Genomic DNA, 20002 nt, shown 5'->3' with positions numbered 1-20002 from the left:
GTGTTCGTTGAAAGTGTCATCGCTCTTCTGAACACGCTTATCAATGTGAGGCGGACATATTCAACCCAACACAACGTCGAGATGGACTGTTTGACGATTATTTAAATGACGATTATTTTCTGTGATGAACGAAAAACAAACTTTCTTATAAATGACATGCAGGGATCCTCACACACCGGCGGCGAACGCGCTGCGGTAGCGTTACCTGGCAACCACACAAACGGAAGCGATGAGAGCGATAAGCACATGCGCAGTAAGACTTCGATTCCGCTACATTTTCATTATTGCGCTCTTAAAATATATTTTTTAAGAGAATTAATTAAAACACAAACATTGAATATTTAAGTCCATACCTTACGACCGCATTACATATTTATAAAACTGTACTATTATTTATTTTTGCGGACCTGCACAAGAAGAAACCTATGAAGGCCTACATTTGAAAATGACCTTTCTAAGAGCGTACCTGTACAAACAATGCAAACCTCATTTGCAAGTTACAACTTTGTGTTTTTGGTTTATTAAATTCATGTTAACATCGGTCATTTCATATCTAGTAGTCCAGATCTTGAAGACTGTGACAGTAAAGAGTTATAAGCAGTTAAATGTAATTAACAAGCATGTACATCCCTTTCATTTACACCTCAAATGACGTTAAACACTAAACAAAGTAGCCTAAAATAAAACATGAAAACAAGGCATGAAATAGTGTTCATCTGATATTGTGCAAACCTTATCTGAATCAGTTTGGTTGTCTCAATTGACATTCAAATCAAAAGGATTGATCAAATAAAGGAGTTATAAGGCTAAAAGGAACATACGAGTCAGGTGGTTCATTTATGCAACAGTTTAGAGCCATGACACGTAAACACATAAAGACAATTTCTTGTCTTTTCATTCATGGATTGCTGTGGCTTTCTCTTCCTTTCTTCTTAAGAACTATTCTTTTTTGATTTGTTTGAATGAGAAGTGGTTCAAAAAATTAAGAGAAACGGTTAGAATGATGCTAAACTCTACTTGTATATAGACGCAGAGAATCAACAGAGACACACAAATGTTTTGATTGTGATGTTACGTCACAAATCCATCAAAGTCAATTACGGTCCATTTATACAGAAATGATAATGATAGGTCAATTAAGTTTATTATCTCAAAACAGACTATAAGCAATAGAGGAGACATTTCAAGAAATGCCAAAGGAGTTCAGCAATTCCTATTTCCTCTCCTGGAGAAGCAGAACAAATCAACAAAAGCGTGGCATGCCGTTTCTTTAAGCCTGATAGAAGTCCACCGTTCTAATCTTGCATCTGTTATTCCAGGCACAAGCTTCAGGCCGGGCGACGTCGCAAAGGAAGATTATATAATTGAGAGCAGCGGTTTGATAAAGAAAGAAAATGACAAGAAAATGTCCCCAAGCCACGGCGAGAGAATCCTTCCTCTCATTCTGAAAGGTGTGGCCTGGTCCTACCAGATGAGGGCTTCAGTTATGAAAATGTTCCTTCTGTCAATGTGTGTTTGTGTGTCCGGGGTGTGTTGCCTATTCTGAAACGTGTCTCACCAACCATATAAAAAAGACGAAATGTAAATCAGATTCTACAAATCTACAAAGCTTGAGACCATTTTTGAAGGCACTTCCTGTTTCAGTATTTTATTATCATTTATTTATTTCATGTTACGTCTTACAGATGTTCAACATTTTGATTCAGAAATGTTTGTTTAGTGTTAAAGATCTGAAACAGGAAGTGCTGCTGTCGTCTCTGTTCTATATGTACATATATGTATATATATGCACATATGTGTGATTCAGACAAACGGCAGTAACTCAAACAGAAGATGCTCTCAGTCTAGACTTGTGTGATCTTCTTGTCCTTAGTGGCCTGTTTAATGGCGGCCTGCTCGCAGACGATTTCTTTGAGTCGCTGCAGACGCATGTTTTGCACGGTCAGGTCGCCCACTCCCGTCTGGCTGCGATGCAGGAGACTCAATGCGTTGATGTACTCCAGCTCGGTGTATCTCACCCCTTGATCAACCACCAGGTTGAGCAGCTCGTCGGCTTGGTTATACAACATCTCATAGTACTGCCTAAAAAGAGAAAGACAGAATGAAAAACGTGCGTTACATCACCCAGTACATAACAACGTTTTTCAAAGATATAGGTCAAGTAGGCAACTCGCACATGACTATGTATACATGCTTGCACAAAGAGCTTACAACTTTCATTTCTGCATACGAGGCACATTTGTAACAGGGGTGATAAGAGCAGAATGAGTTTCTGACCCCATCAGAGCAAACGGCCCTGAATCTCTCTCTTCTAAAGCACCTCTCTCATTGCTGCATTACCGAGACACACAGAAAACACCTTAGCCAGCAGGAACGTTTGTAGCACTCGCTCTAAACTCCCCTATCAAGCTGGCACACTCTTCTTCCGGAGACCTCTGGCTGCACTTTAAATGAGCCGAAGAGCCCATTTTAAACAATCTCTCACTTTAAAAGTGCTCAGCGCTGAGCAAATCGTGGCACACCGGCCAGTCTTAGCTTGTACGTGGTGAAGTTGGTGTAAATGTTGAAGCAGAGACAGACTGTTCTCGGAGAGATATCAAACTACTGTAATACTGAGATGCTCTATGGTTGTGATTTCTACTGGTATCACTATCGAAATACAATTCTTTCATTTCTTACCCTCATGTCATTGTAAACCAGTATGACTTTCTTTCTTTTTGTTGAACACAAAAGGTATTTAGAGAAATGACTCCGAGTGTCCCAATAATGGAAGTCAAGGGGGTCAATATTTTTTGGTTACAGGCGTTCTTCAAAAGATCTTTTGTGTTTGATAGGAGAAAGTAAGTCATACAGGTTTAGAATGACACGAGGGTCAATAAATGATAGAATTTTCATGTATGGGTGAACTATCCCTTCTCCCCTTGTGTTTGTTTTGGGACATAAAATGTTGTGGCTTATAAACGTGTCATGTTACTGTAAGTGATCAGACGTACAATTACAATACAAACGCCATTCAGAAGATCTTTGAGAACTGCAATACCCTGTCAACAACCCACATGCTTGCATTGTGGAGGTGACAAGTACCTCTATATTTTAGATTCCTGTTGCATAAACATGTTAAACATTGAAGTCAAAACACTGCCATGTTCAGGCCTAAAATGCGGCGAGACATTAAAAAACGCAAGCATATACTCTGGAAGACCAAAAGGGCTTTGTTGTCATGGAAACCAAAATAAGACACTTGTTGGAGAGGAAGAGCTAAATGAAAAACAAAAACACAGACCTCCTACCAGTTACCAAGTCGCGTTATCTTCTATCACCTTTAAAATAATGCTCTCGTACTGAAGCAGTGGTTCTTAAACGTTTATTTTGTAAGACCCCCTGTGTGTAGAGTGCATTGCTTTGCGGCCCCCCAAATAAAGACTTCTAGCTACTAATCTTAGAATTTTAATGAAACCAAAAACATATTCAGTACTACAATGCTGGAACATCAATTGTTTTGGTTGGTGGTCTTATTTTCCAAGTTATTATGGTTATTATTTTCTATATTTCAGACCATGCCACAAAATCGGCCCCCCGTTTGAGAACCACTGCTACGAAGAACACATTTTTTATCAAATGTTGAGCTCTAATGGTATAACAGATTAGCATTATTATTAAAAAGCTGATCACAGCATAAAATGATTAACCGATTTAAAACTCAGATTTAGAAACCCAGGACAAAAGTGTTGATCTGAGCACAAGTGCACCTGCAGGACAGAAAGAGGGCCAGCTCCATTAACCTCTGACACTGAAAAAACACAGCCATTTATAACAGGCCTGACAGTACAGTGTCCCAGTAACTGTCGTGCCAGGGTGTTAATTCACCAGAACTTCACTGTCTGCTCATTAGAGCTCCAAACAGAACAATGGAGAAGAGATGCTCACCTAATTTTTCTTGCACCTGCTCACTTCACCATAAAGATCACGGAGGTCAACATAAAGAGGGCAGCTGGCCAGCTGTTCAGCTGGGAACGGCAGGCTGACTACGAAACGGCGCACTTCATTAAATGCGCATTTAAAAAGCATTTTGTGAAACAGCGGCGAGATGCTAATTTGATTAACTCTCCGTGGCTTTTAAGACCACCTCCTTCTCTTTCCCTCCAGATTTTCTTTCCCATTAGATAACAAAGAATGGCAACTCGTCATGTTACCTGCACCTGTGCGTGTGTTTGTGTGGGTGTTTTTCGGAGTGTCATTAAGTTTTAATTAGACTGAACAGTACTAAGAGCACCAAGCAAATTTATGATGCATGCAGCGAAGGACGCTGGGAGATGTATGTTGGCGTGAAGGGAGACGGTGAAAAAAACTGGAATCAGCACAATTCATTTGCTCCAATTTCCAGCATGTACGATATTAAAGCCATTAAGGGCTTCCTTTGTCAGCGCATTCTCAACAACACATTAGTTAGCAGCTGGGAGGAGACAAAGTGCGGGCAAGATGCCTGAAACGGTCCTCTCCATCAAAATAAACACGCATGCCTGTCACCACGGTAACAAACGCTAATGCTTCCGTGCAAAAGTGCATATCGGCCTTCCCGGCTGTTCCCTCCTGCTAGACGGGTCAGATTTTCCCGGTAATGGGAACGTTTTGCAGATGGGTTTCGTCAGCTGGTCTGATTTAACGTGGGATGCTTGGCTTTGGTCTGCCGAAGACAAAACAGCTGGACGGAAGGAATTATGGGATGGCAAGCAGAACAGGCTCATAAATGGTTTATGGAAAGCATTGCTGGGCCGCTGCACTCTCATATAATGTATCTAGCTGTTGGCTGCTCTGTGCTGATCGTGTGCTTTTACAAACTGGTGTCTGATGGGAGTTTGATTGTGCGTGTGAATGCTACTTTTAATGGCATCTTTCCAAGTGAAACTGAAATTTAAATCATAGAGAAAAGAGTGACCCCAAACAAATATCTCTAAACCTAAAAATGTTAAGCAAAGGGGTTTTCATGTTTAAAGACGTTACTGTTTAAGAATAAACAAACATTAAAAAAAACTATAAATATTTTATTGTATTACTAACAATAATAATCTTATTGTTATTATTATAAATTTGGTTAGGTGAAAATTTGTTTTTATCATTTTTAATAAGCAAATCTTTCCACGAGGAATTGGTTTATTTACTTTGTATTAATAGGATAAACACACATTAAACACAGTTTTTTATGCGGTTTCATTGAGTGTATATGTTTTGGGACCATTATATACACATTGGTAGAATAAATAATCTTGGAATCTTACACACACGCACAGAAAAAGTGAAAAGCCCTGTCAGGTGCAACTGCGGGTTTGTTTAGCTGTTATCGGGGGCACACAGGAGCCAGGGTGTAAACAGACCAGGCCGTCACCTTGACACGGTGGCTAAATGTCGTTTATTCAATCGGCCGTTACAAATGCTTTCAATAGACAGGTGCTTTTCCAACAGCATGACCTCTGAACCCCATATGTCAGATAACTAGTTGAGAGTCTCTGAACTGACTAATTCCCTTTCATCAGAGAGAGAGAGAGAGGGAGGGAGGGAGAGAGAGAGAGAGGGAGGGAGGGAGAGAGAGAGAGAGAGAGAGAGAGAGAGAGAGAGAGAGGGAGAGAGAGAGAGAGAGAGAGAGAGAGATAGAGAGACTAGAGAATATCTGTATGGAGAGGTTATGGGGTAGTTTGTTCCACATCTCATTTTTAATCCTTGATAATTTTTATCCATCTTGCATCTTCAGCTAATGAATCACAGGGATTGAAACACACACACACACACACACACACACACACACACACACACACACAAACAGCAGTCTCCTGCCAGATTTGGGTGACGTTGATTAGACATTACTGAAGCACCTGCTGGACTCTGGGACATGGTCTGGCTCACTCTAAGGCTATGAGCAGATGGTACAGTATGTGTACTGTATGTGTGTGTGCGCAAGCATGTAGTGAAAGTAAAAGCAGTGTGATTTTGCAAGAGGAACCAACATCGGGTCCAAGGTCATCTCAATGAAAACCTGAAGAGGGAATCTGCAAATCTGTTTACTTCCAATTCAAACTTCAACATTTGATCTCCTCTGGTACCCGTCCACTCCTCACAACCTACACCCCTCATTTAACTAGACAAATTTAGAATCAAGCACTGCAGTGTTAATTCATCATCGCTGTGTTTCTCATCACTAGATGGCACTGCGTCCAAAGCTTGCTACAACTGGAATGACACTGGGTTTGGCCACTGCACTGTTCGGCGTTAACTCAAATCGATGGTTATTACCGCGTCCTTGGCCCAGGCGCCCACAGCAAGCATTCAGAAGGGAGAGCGGCCAACGATTCCCCTCTTCCTCATGGGCATTTCTCCATCTCTAGCATCCATACGTGCCTACATGTCTGTCAATGAATCCTGCTATAACAAAACTACTCAACACACACACACACAGCCACACACTCAAAACCGGATGAAACTGACAGAGGCTCAGCTGCATGTGTGTGGTACATGGGTGAACCTTCAGTGAATCTTCATTATGTTAGTTCATGTTATGTGTAAATAAGGAGGTTTAAAGTGTGTGTACCTACCATGAGTCATATCAGAGAGAGAGCGAGAGAGAGAGAGAGAGAGCGAGAGAGAGAGAGAGAGAGCGAGAGAGAGAGAGAGAGAGCGAGAGAGAGAGCGAGAGAGCGAGAGAGAGAGCGAGAGAGAGAGAGCGCGAGAGAGAGAGAGCGTGAGAGAGAGAGAGCGCGAGAGAGAGAGAGCGCGCGAGAGAGAGAACGATAGAGAGAGAAAGAACGAGAGAGAGAGAGAACGAGAGAGAGAACGAGAGAGAATGGATTGGGGAAGTCAGCACTATAATAATCGTGCAAGAAATGCATCAATATTGATCATCATTGGTACATCAGAACACACATTAGTCTATTTTATTTTACTTCCCTGACAGTAATATTCACATAAAATGTGGAAACATACAGAGAGGTAAGAGTTTAGAAACCTAAAGGGAAAATTGGGCTATTTCATCATGATGATCTCAACGTTCCCTAATGCATTGAAATCTAGTGACATTTGTACACACAGTATGTAGTGCGTTCCCTAGGAACCGAACCAATGACTTCTCGGTTGTAAGTGCCACGCTCTACTAGCTGAGCTGCAGACGTCTTTTCTACCTGGCAAAATCCAGATCGGCCTCGCGCGACATGGTGATGTTGGTGAGGTTCTGCTGGAGCACGAAAATGTTCCTGCACATCTTTTTGATGCCCGACTCACTGATGCGCTTAAAGTACTGAGCCCCATTTATCAGGATACAGGAGATCAGGTGACCCAGACCTGCAAGAACAGACACAGTCAGGATGGGAACGAATAGAAAGAGTGCGTAAGCGTGCTGTTAAAGCTCACTCACCCTCAAAAATATACTGGAATTTGTGCTGTTGCAGGCCGGCTCCCATCACTTCCTCTATGGCACTGATGTCTTTATTCAACTTCACCACCAGGGGGTCGTAGTCCATGCTGGCTGCATTGGCCACGATGGCGTAGTTGCCTTGTTTAGCCAGAGGGATCAGATAATGGAAACAGTGGACTCTGAGGGGGAACAGACAACAGGCGGGAATGATTCTTACGAGACAAATACAAACATACAGATTTCAGAGTTGTTTGATTGTAAGATTATACAGGATTTACAATTCTGGTTGGATTGTGTCAACTAAATGCAAAAATAGATCTTATGAGCATATTTGAAGGCACTTGGATGTCACTGGTCCAGATACAGGAAAGCTTCACACTGTAGAGAGTGAATGAACTGGACATCTGTGAATATGGGTAAGGTAATAAACCTCAGTATAAGTGCATAGTTTTAATTTAATTGAGATTTGTATTTCTATTTTATTTAAATTATACTTTTTATTGACAGCATGAGAAGACACAAGACAAAGATTGAGGTTTTCACATATGAAAAATTCTAAATACAAATATTATTGTTGTATTGTTTAAAAGTGAATATGAAATTGTTTTCTTAAATACAGAGCATATTTTCTGTTACTTTGACCTGTTTCTCCAGTTTTCATTTTCTGCAAATAAATGCAAATAGAAATAATATTTTTATTTGATATTTGAGAAAAATATTGTTAGTAGTTCACAGAATAAAACAAATGATCATTTAACCTACACACAAACCTATAAATAGTACATTTTAACACCAGAATAACTCATTTTGAAATTGCCTCTTAGTTCAATGCTCTCTTTTTTACTTTTTCCATCTATTACATTTCCGTCGCTGTCAATGTAAACTATGCTCAAGTCTCAAAATCGATTTCTGAGATAAGGAGCATCATAGTTTGATTTAAACCATTCATTTCAATAATCAACATGGCCTTATATTAAAGATATTAAATATATCAAGATTATATATGCACAGAATGCTTTTTACATTACATAGAATGATTTTATGTCGAAAACAGTCAATCACAAAAAAAGATTTTTTTTAAAAGGGTTTCAAGTAGCTTTGCATTTTTATCTCTCTAAACAAAACATTTTCTTTGAATTGTTGTATTAGCTTTCACTAATGATAATAACCCTGGCCCTAACAGTAGATAAACAGAGAGCGATACAAACAGAAGGTAAGACAAAGAGAGTTTCAGTAATGGCCTCCAGTGGTTCTACCTTCAGCAGCGCTGCAATAAAACCTCCCCCTTCACATCCAGCATTACAAAAGCTTTAAGCGAAGCAGCCCTGCTCCCAAACCATAAAGCCTACACCATCTCCTTCTTACCTTCTCTGATGGCTTAATTTACCCTCAAGCACTGTCAGGGGAAATTTGCTTGATGGAAATAGTCAATAACGCGTAGCATGGGAGCTGCCAGTTATTGTTTCCAAATCATAAACAGGATCACGAGCTAAACGATATCAGAGAATAATCGGGCGAGCGGAAGGGAGGGCGTGGGCAGAGAGAATGACCTATTGGTTCAATTTAGCGGGAGGGGGTGCCGGGTTGACTTTAAGTGCCGGATGACCGAAAACAAGTTTTATAGGAACGTTTCACTCAAAAATAAACATCATAGCTTCTTAACTTTTAAAATCATCCATGAACACCGGAAAAAGATGGTGTGTTTCTAATCTTCTGAAGCAATCCGGTTGGAAACAACATTACTGTAGGCACTGGTGAGATGGAGTGGTTGGACCTACCTGACTTCTAGATGAAGAACCAGCAGGCAACGGTCAGCAATGTCCTGGAAGGATCTGGACAGGTCGGTCAACGTCTGGAGGATCTGCTCTCGGCTGCGTACGCTCTCACTGCTTACCTGGGCGTCTGAGCCTGGGGAGACACCTAGACACAAATATGAGAGCCAGAGCTTTAAAACAAACCCAACAAATCTTCCAAATTGCTTTTCTCTGTTCTGTATGGAATGACATGAAGGGTAGACCGATTTTCTTATTTTGGGTGAAGTATCCCTTAATCATGTTCAACCTCTACAATAAACTAGCATTTATTATAACCAGCAGTTGTGAAGTAAATACAATGACTACCTCACTACCGCAGCAGTCTGTGTTGTCAATGAGACGTGAGCGCGGGGTGACTAGCAAACCGAAAAGAGTTTGTGTGTGTGTGTGTGTGTGTGTGTGTGTGTGTGTGTGTGAGCGCGACACTAGGCGATCAATGAGGCACGAGAGATGGGCACTGACTTCCTGTAACTCTCTGAGGCAAGTCTCTGTATTTCTGAAGGTCACATTCACTTTTGCAGAGTAGCACAGGTGTGTGTGTGTGCGTGTTTGCCGTGCTGATGGATGCTGACATGGCCCAGGGTCCCTCATGTTTGTTCAAGATGATGGGCACTGCCACGAGGCAATTACATACATCCACACAGGTCACAGTCAAAAGACATGGAAAGAGACACTGTGTGTATGTGTGTGCTCATTCTGCAGTGAATTACCGTCTGTCTGTAACTCTTAGCTCAGAAAGGTCTGCGGGAGATAAGGGTGTGTTTGGCATGGAGGATTTAAAACGCGTGAAGACAAGAAGTGCAAACACAGACGGGATGACCAGGTGCGAGATTAGACGCTCGGGGCCACCGGGGACTGATGCTTCATTCTAAAGAGCACAGAGAATTCCCCTGAAATGACGTCCTGTGCCTAATAGAACTGTCAGACCAGAGTAATAAGCAAACAGTCTGCTTCGGGTCCAAGAAACCTCAAACTTCACTGCATTCTTCCTGAAACTCTATTTAAAGAAACAGGTCCTCCATAATTTCAAACTGAAATGCTATTTATTTACTCCATTTGTATGAATTCTTCCATGCTCCACATGTTCAGCTGCTCTTTGGCATAATATGAGGTTCTTCTACGGATTATTAAAGGAGATTTTGTTCTTGTTTGCTTTTTTATTCCTAACACAATGAATGGAGACTGGAGTTTGCGAACTTTAAAAAGGATAGAAAAACACAATTGTCAGAATTATCTTTACGATTTCTGTTTGCTTCAGAAACATAACAACGAAGTGAAAAAACGATTTTATTTACAAATAATGGACTACAAACGTAAATGTTTTGCTGCTCTTTTCCATAATATGAGGTTGAACGCTATTCATGTCAATGCATTGGTGTCTTGAAACTAAGCAGACAGTTCCACGTTTTAATAACGTCAAAATAACAAATCAGAGTCATAATACTATTATGGTGTACGAAAAGACTTGGAATAAAGTCAAAGTCAAATTTTTTTAATGGTATTATGATGCATTTTTGTCCCTTTTGGAACTTTACAACACATGGCCATTGATCACTACGCTTTTCTTTCCATGTAAAAGAGCAGGACTATCCATTTTATTTGATTCATTTTATTAACAGTTTTATTTGAACTAAATATTATTGATTTAAATCGTTACATTTCATTTGAAGCTTCATTGTTCTTTTGCACACAAAAGAAGATATTTTGAATAATGTAGGAAAGCAAACAGTTCTGGGGCACTTTTGGATACCATTGTTATTTGTTATACTATGGTAGTCAATGGTGGCAACTGTTTGGTTACAAGCATTCTTTCAAATGTCTTTCTGTGTGTCATCAGAACAAAGAAATGTATATAGATTTGGACTCGAGGGTGATGACAGAAACTGTCCGTTTAAATACGGAAACGAAGAATAAATCAGTAATCTTGTTTTTTTTTTATTTTCTAAAATAAACGTAAGCAACTCGGCAGCCAGCACCCCAGGTTTTAAATCATTTAAAAAATGCTAATGTAGACCGCTTCACAGTCCTCTCCGGAGTTGAGATAGGATCTATTTTTTAATCAATTTCAGTCTCTGCACAGACAATCAAAGGAAAACTATTTTATCACTCGAGTGTAGCCAGGAAAATATACGTTTAATGATTTTTATAAATTTGGAACGCCATGACACCTGGTTTTCCAGAGTGTTCCAATCTATTGGAAGCCAACACTATACACGAATTAACCTGCATGTTTGAATCATGTAGTTAGTGTGAATCTTATCCATGTTTCTTAACAAGTGAAACCATGTATACACATCCCAACTGTCAATAAACGAGGGAGCGTATGTTACGTTACGCCACGCAGTGGCATGTGGCAAACCATGGGTGCTCTGTTGAAACTCCGCCTGTGCCAGACCCCCTGCCCCAGGCCCCTCACTGGGGCTGTGAGAGAGCGATGGGACCCCCGAGCTTCATCTAACACGATGCCACGATCAAGGCCGCGCAGCATGGGTATCCCCTAAGACCCCAGCTCTTTTCTTCTAAAGCATAGGCTTTTAAATTTGTTTCATAGGCACTTGCGTAGATCTGCGTCGTGCGTTCGAGTCGAGCCGATCCAATTATTTTCAAATCCTATCTCGCCTAAGCGTCTGTTCGATGCCATCTGCGAGAGGCTGGCACTCAAAAAGATGGAGAGGGAGAAGGTAGATCAATCATTCTCCGGTACACAGGCTCATCTAACTGGCTGTCGGGGTGATGATAGTTAAAGCCCAAAAACTGCTGCTGAAAAACTGTATCGCCTAGACAGCGTGCCTCCCGCTGGCTGCGAAACGCAGAGGTCTAATAAACAAGATATCTGACCTCTGCAGCACCAGCGAAGATAGAGAGAGAAACGAAGAGAGAGATAAAGACAGAAGCCTCATGAATGATGCATGTGATTGGCTGAGAGCGTTAATTATTCGTCTGCAGTAACAGCGATGACATCTGCACCGGGGAGAGCACCGACACTGTCTGCCTGTGACCTTTGACCTCACCACGTCAGCGCCACAACTAAGCCTCCGGGACAGCAACTGGGAGGAGGGAGGAGGAGATAAAGAAAGTGAAGCCACTCCAGAAATTAAAACATCTATCCACACACTTTATGCTAATGGATGGAAAGCAGACCTTTACCGTTGCTGATAAAGATACTTTCAAAAACTCAAAAAGTGAACGGATGACTTGACCTAAGACTCACTTTCTCCCAGCCGCTAAAGGCTACAGCCGCTCAAGCCCAGCGCCTGTTCAGAGATATGAGAAAACAGAATCTCCTGAGAGACTCGCGGTGTGAAAGCAGATGACGGATTTGGTGAGCTTCTGAAATGTGGAAAGCTGTTTTTACAACACGTTTGTCTTTTTGCCTGTCATGCCAGCAAGGTCAGTAGGTTGAAGGTCTTGCTCAAGGCCACAAGGGCAATGGTCGAAAAAAAAAGACCCAGAGGTAAAACAACCCAGGGTCAAAGGGCAAGTTGGTTCCTTCTGCAGCCAATTGGTCAATTTGTTTTTAGTTTTTATCTTAATATGAAACCGATTTAGTTGAGTGATATCATTTTTTATTGGGATTTATTCATTTACTTTAGTTAATAGTACAGAATACCTTGGAGTACCACGGTAATAATTTTTTCTAGAGTATTTTTTCGTGTGGACTACCATAGAATTATATTATGGTGAAGGTGATGTATTGTATTTTTAACCTATAACACTGCATACTATTGACACATTTTCCATTTCGAGATTCCATACTTTTCCAGACTCAAACATACAGACATCCATGAAGATTTATAAGTAAAAAACAAGTGCAAATTAGATAACAATAGCTAAAGCAATGTCTGTCTTTATATATTTATCAGTGATGAATAAACACATGGCCAATTGATATTTTTATACAAAATGAAGAGTTTGGTTCCAAAATGGTTAATTTTTGAATTTATTTGTTTTGTTTTCTGTGCATGTATGGATTATTTGTTTTGTTTTCTGTGCATGTATGGATTATTTGTTTTGTTTTCTGTGCATGTATGGATTATTTGGAATGTTAATGACATCTGGGGAATTTTCATGTCAATAGCACACTGAGAAATATATTTACTGAGAAAAAGGGTGACCAGTTCAATATTTATTTTACCAGCTGTATCTATCAAATGAGAACATTCCATAGACTTCTGTTGTTTTTTACACTTAAAGGAGTTAAACACTACTGTATAATCTAACCCCAACCCACACTCTGACCCTAAACATAAAAAAAAAATATTTTGAAAAAGCTTAAATTACTATACAGAATTTTTAGTGTTTTTACAAATAAGAACATCCCCCAAAGCAAGGTTTTGTTCACATGTGGGTACAAAATTGCCCCAAAATATAGTTAAGTGGGCACACACACACGCAAACTCTCTCATACTACACAGCCAATCAAAGCCCATCAATATCTATTCCAAAAAAAGAACTGGAAGCGGGGCACCGGGCATCATCCTCACCAGTGTGTCTTCTGCAGAATCAAATTAAGATCACATTAAGATTCAACACCATGACGTTTAACAGCAGACAGCAGGTTTATCGGTCGCATCTTATCGCCAAGGTCTGAGTGTTTGTTTTAGTCGAGACTGCAAACCTTCAGATTAAACTCACTGAGCGATGCACGACAAGCCTCAATGTCCATCAGCCAACAAACACCGCCTTCACATCAAGGCGGTACCAGGTACATAAAGGATGTCTCTTCCTGACCAAGGTGGGACTACGTTATACAAATACAAGGGCAAAGAAGCTGTCGCTCTTTCTCTCTCTAGGAACTCTCTTCACTCCATCCACTTCAAAACTCAGTCTCTGTTGGTGAGACATTGTTTAATCTCCCCCACATTACACTGGCAAACGTGTATTAGTCTGCAAGACAAGACAGGAGAAAATGACTTGTTCATACCTGACTGGCTCCATAATATAAAATCCAATTTGATGGGGGGTTACAGAGATAAGGGTTTCCGTCGGCGACGGTCCCATCAGCTCGGCAAACACTAAATAATGAACAATGCTGAAGCTGTCCCGCCATGATAAAACACTCCATTACGGCTTTTGCACAGAACTAATGGTAATTACACCACGTCCTCCACTGCGCTCTTATTGAATTTTTATCGGAGTCGCTCTGAAGCCGTCTTCACCCAAAAACCTGCAATAACAATAGTTTTTAAATAGCTTATTTACAGTTTTCGGGGTGAAAGAAATGGAGGAAATTGGAAAGGTATTGTTGGAAGTTTTAGTGATGTGGTTGAGGTGACGTCACACACTCGGTGGTGATGTTTCAGTGAATCCTAGAAGTGAAGCTGAATATTCTGTTTGAGCGAGATATGTACTCATTTAATAGCTTGAGCATTCTCCTGGAAAGAACCGGCATAGCTATGTTTTGCAAGAAGAGCAGGTTTCAAGCTGGTCAAAATAGAGCCATGTCCCAAAAACAGTTTAAGGCCCGATTCACATTTCGCATCTAAAACCGTGCCGCTTTCTCTCTTCAAATGATCCGCGGCACTTTGAAATGTTTAACTATTTCCATCTTAATGCGGTGCCGACATGCCTAAAAAAAATGCGCTTACCTATTACATTACTAATATGTGTGCGGAAAAGACGCGAGATGTGAATCAGGCCGACAGGAATAGTTCACCCAAAACAAAAATTCAGTCATTTTTTTTAGCCACGCCCATGTCGTGGAACACAAAAGAAGATATTTTGAGAAATGTCTCAGCGGTTTTGTGTCCAAACAATGGAAGTCAATGGGGACATGTGTTGTTTGGTTACCAACGTTCTTCAAAATATCTTCTTTTGCTTTCTGCAGAAGAAACAAAGTCATACAGGTGTGGAAAGACATAAGGGTCAGTAAATGCACACATATACAACTTCTGACAAGGAAACACAAACTCACTTGAGCTAAGGGTGAGGTTGCTGAAGAATCCCTTGAGGCGGCAGGCGAGCCACTCCATGCTCTCCTGCAGATTAGCGAGAGCTTTCAGATCACTCACGTCCCTCAAAATCTCATTCTGAGGAATCAACTTATCGCCCAGATTCCCCGTCAAAACCTCAGACTCCTTGGCGAACGCCGCCCTGTGAAAAGCAGAGAGAAACTATTCCAATTTCCAGCCTCATAAAAGCTTCCAAATGTTTTATCATTATTCTCAACACATCCCCTGCCGAGGGTGGTCGTGGAGTTGACGCATACAGATTTTTGATAGGGATGCGCCGATCCGATATTTGTATAGGTGACAATTGGCACTCAATTTCTGCTAGGCGATGTAAAAGTTTACGGAGATACTGGGCAGAAAGAGGCAGCAGCAGGAGTTGCAGAAGCCGTAAGTGGCAGAAATGCTGACGGTAGCGTGCAAGGAGGTCCTCGCTGTGGCGGGCACAATAGGGCCGGCACTTCCACAGTACTGGATCCATTCCAAATGCCCACATCAGTACTAATGTGTATTTTAAATAGGCTTTCCCAGCCTCCATTTCTCAAAACCTCAGCACAATTCCACAACAACGCTTGAAGACACCCATCTCCACATTAGGCGATCCACATTAAGACGAGGGATATTAAAACAAATCTCTATTTGCTCTGACCTCCATCTCCACAGGTCTGTGATGAAGGTGGAAATAAATCCATGAGGCTAATTTCCAAAAGTCTGTAAGATAAAAAGCAACATGTATTGAACGGTGGACTTTTTAACAAGCTTTTATCGCTCGGTATAGGATTGCCATACACGTGTTGTAATCCCTTTTTAGCTGATGAAACTGTCAGGGTCGTTTATATGATAAAAGCCTCTGCGGCTGCGTTTAGCTTTCAACAGGTTCACTAGATTGGCTTTTCTGTCCCACGTAACCAGTTCATTTATTTATTGCAAGATTGCACGGACCTGTATCCAGACAGACGGCGGTGCACTTTCAGGGCAATTTTGATAAAAATGGAGGTCCCCACCTTCTCGTCCAAACACAGTTTTTCTCATACTTATGTCTTCTTTAATTCAAGCGGGCACTTGAGAGGAAAACAGACAGGGAAAGAGATCGAGAGAGCAAAGAGAATTGAAAATAGAGTTGCGTGTGTTTGTGTGTAAGGGGATGCAGGAACGCTCTTAAGCGAGTGGCTGCCTGCAGTTGAATTTGTTCCTGTTTGAGGGTATGAGGGCCTATTTTCATATTCTTATAATACTTGACCCGAGCTGAATAATACCAAACTAAGAATAAAAATTTTGTTAAAGATTAAAAACCCAGATGTATTTTGTGAACAGAATTTTATGGAAAGAAAGAGGCCTGTCGAATTGATAAACACCGCATGTCATTCAACCTGCTCGGAGGTGAGCTGTTATCCGTGTGACTGTGTTTGTATATACTGTGTGCACTGGGAGGAATCTGTGTGGTGAGCTCACATTGGGGACAATGCATTTGTGTGTGTATCAATGGTGGGCGGCATAATCACAGTCTTATATCATGGCATAGTCATTTAATTTAATGTCACAAGCAGCCATTGTACCACAAATCCGTCATCGTGTGTATTAAAGGTGTATTCTTACCGTGTGAAGTCCTCTTCCTCCTCTCTCTTCTGTCGGACCTGTCTCGGTTGGGTCATGCTGGCCCAGTTAGGCAGCGACTGCAGCAGGCGGCTGATATCTTCATCTTTAGCCCAAGATGCACTGATGATCAGCTTCTCCTCAGACTGAACGATACCTCTACACACAAACCACACAATCCTTTAAAAATCTCGCAATTATTTTTGTTCAGTTGTCTTTATCCGCAATAGCAAAAAAGAAACGTGAACGATTGTTCGAAGAAAGCTTCATTTAAATGTTAACATGCTGTATGCAGGGACACAGTCCTTAACCATTATGCCAAACAGATACTTAGGCTCGCCAAATAGTAAAACAAACTGTCCTCAAACTTACTTTCATACATTTAAAAGTACTGCGAATGAACTACTGAGCTGTTAAGCATTAATGGTTTGTTAATGACTAATTAATGGAAGTTATCATGAAGCACTGTTGAGAGCTATATAAGGAACAACGCTTGTGATTGGTTGAGGCTTGTGTTAAGCTCCATTTCATGCTAATGTTGCAAAAGTGCCAAAGTATCAAAATGAACCACAATTTCGGATAAATCCTTTTAGTATGACATAAGCAGGCCATTAAAAGTGTTCACTGGATGACAGCTGAACAGCGCTCCACAGAACGGCTCTGATGACACGGCGAGGATCGCGAGAGCTCGGATGAGTGAACTGTTATTGTCTGCGATGCTCAGATTGATAGAACAGATCATGTAGAAAGTAATGCGGCGTAAGAACAAAGAGAACGCGTCAGGAAAGAGACAGATTGGTGGGCTGTGATTATTGTGCGAGGAAATGCCAGCTTCTGCACTTTCTACCCACGACTGAGCTCAGTTCAGACCCCGAGCTGACTTACACATATGTGTGCGGACAAACAGTCAGTCTTCGCTTAAACACATGAATGGATCATCCATATGCAAACACATACGTGTTACGCTTTGACAGATGGCCTTGTATGCTGTCCAACACAATCCTTGGGGGCTTCTTTTGTGTAAAATGCCATAGTACCTGCAGTTCAGCTTTTGCTGGGAGATGTTTTACATGTAGGGAATTGACCCAAGTATCTTTGTGTTATGGAACGTAATAGACAGTATTAATGTCTGTAATGAAATGTTATACAAGCAACAAAGTATTATCAATTTATTATCACACTATTTTATTAAACATAGTGTTTTTAATCTAATGATATTACATGTTTTACAGCAGTGGCCAAAACGTATAGACAGCCATTAATAAGAGACCAATTCAAAATATTTTAAGTTTTTCTTAATTTACTATTTATTGATGCGTTAAGTTAAAAATATCATTTTTGTTTCATTTTGTCAAAATAGAAGAGAAGACCTTATAATATTTGTACATTTGCACAAGTGATTTTTATCACAGCTTTATGTGTCTTGTCATACTGTCAGTCCATTACATTGCTGTTGGGTGACTCTTTGTCACTCCTGAGGTTTGATTTAGTTGAAATTTAATAGACACAGGTCTGGATTGGCCACAATACATCTAGAAATGCTGAATACCTACAAATTTTGAATAGTCTCTTAACTTAACTTAACTTAATATTTGTGGTCTATTACATGTAATGTCGTTTCATTACCTGTAAGCAGAATTGCAGATCTCCTTGTACTCCTTGAGTTTGTCACACACCATCTCCAGAAACTGGTTGGAATATGCGCTGAGATCCTGCATCAGATTCATCAGATCCTGAATGGACTTCTCCACAACTACGGTGCTCTGAAAGCAGACACACACTGCCGGTTATCCTCTGAAGCTTGTGCCTCACCTCCTATGAATTAGACTTTTGCTTTAGAGACATAAGTTGTTAAGGTGCAGGAGAGCTTCTGGTGAGAGGTCAAGGTTGAATTTAAGGTTAAGAGAGGTTGAACAGTTCAGGTCCCTCCAATAAAAGATTGCAAAAGACTACAGCCTGCTACAGTCCATCAGCTCAATTGCTCTCTTTGAGCGAACACATCAAATAGCCCGAAAAACATACTGTATCAAAACCCTCCATTCACTTGTCAAAGCATGATGGTCCTGCAGTTACGAATAAAGCACTGCAAGACAGCGTGTTTATGTGACAAATGTATATCCATGGGTGTGTGTGCAGTGACAACAAACATTTAAGAATCACAGTTGTTATGAACCATACGAAAGAGGGTTACCGATTCCGCCAATCTCCACCCACCAATGAGAAACAGCCATCAGCCACACCCTCTTCCTGAACACTCCCTTCAGTTTAACTTCGTTCTCAAAAGCTAATAACTCTTAATAGCCGAGCAACCCTCCCACCCCAACATTTGGCCACAGTTCTGAGAACAGCGGTGGCTGATTGAAAGTGACGGCTAGCAACACGCAACTGGCAAGAGGACAGTGTGGCATTGGCACTGAAGATCTGGTTAATTGGACCCAGCTCCGACAACCGCCCAAGGGCACACGATGACCCATACCGCCCAGCAGGGGGCGGTGGCTTTGCCCCGAGTAGTTTGTTGTTATTAGTGCATTCCTGAAAAAGTGACGTACAATCTGTTTATTCACATATCAATGCCTGCTGTTTGCACCCCCTGCCAGAGCCCAGGGGGGAAGCTAATGATCCGTGGCACTGCCTTGGCCCATCGAGCATCCTAGCAGTTAACTGCAATGGGAAACCGGAGGGGGTGGGGTAAGTCCTTAAAGTTGTGCCCGTGGTCATGCTGGAACAAGCTCATCATTGCTGTAGTGTGTTGGATTTTAGCCCTTTGAGGATTCAACAGCATAAGAAAACAAGTTGTTTGCAAAAAATATCTGAAATCATGCTAAATGTGTTTGACTTTTGTGATTTTCCAGTGCTGACGTCAAAGAAATCATCGAGCAGATGCACTGAAACGGACATCAAATCCAACTTATTGACTTGAACATCCAAAACCGATTGCCATTTTAATGAGGTTTAAATTAGAGGAGATATTAAAATATCATAGCCTTACCGCTCTCAAGTGTGAAACTGGCCTACTGCTGCGCTCGAGAAAACTTAATGACCAAATAAAATCATTAAATCCACTGCAATATTCATGTTATTGGTTCACTTTCAATTGCCAACAAAATACCACATTTATAATAAATATCATCAATCTACAGAAAATGACCAGAAGAATATCAAAACATAGCGTACGGTACTCGCTTCCCTCATTTGCGGAGCTCGATATTTCCCAGTAAACAAAGTCTCCAAGCTCCATTATTCAAGAA

The 20002-nt window shown here is 41.0% G+C and overlaps 1 protein-coding gene across 1 annotated transcript in view; it reads right to left on the bottom strand.

Moving 5' to 3' along the window:
- Positions 1-492: 492 nt before the first annotated feature.
- Positions 493-20002, bottom strand: part of exoc4 (exocyst complex component 4) — a gene marked incomplete at its 5' end in the record, with an annotated part of 88344 nt that continues 68834 nt past the window's right edge. Inside the window, 7 exons of the mRNA XM_079454384.1 lie at positions 493-2082; positions 7167-7326; positions 7400-7578; positions 9178-9319; positions 15128-15306; positions 16758-16913; positions 18381-18517. Of these exons, the coding sequence (XP_079310510.1) occupies positions 1845-2082; positions 7167-7326; positions 7400-7578; positions 9178-9319; positions 15128-15306; positions 16758-16913; positions 18381-18517 (1191 nt within the window). The 3' untranslated portion in view covers positions 493-1844. The remainder of the gene's footprint in view (positions 2083-7166; positions 7327-7399; positions 7579-9177; positions 9320-15127; positions 15307-16757; positions 16914-18380; positions 18518-20002) is intronic.

The sequence above is a fragment of the Barbatula barbatula genome (genome assembly GCF_947034865.1).
Source record: "Barbatula barbatula genome assembly, chromosome: 4".
Taxonomy (NCBI): Eukaryota; Metazoa; Chordata; class Actinopteri; order Cypriniformes; family Nemacheilidae; genus Barbatula; species Barbatula barbatula.
Note: the sequence above shows the minus strand (reverse complement) of the source record. Positions and strands in the feature narration are given on the sequence as shown.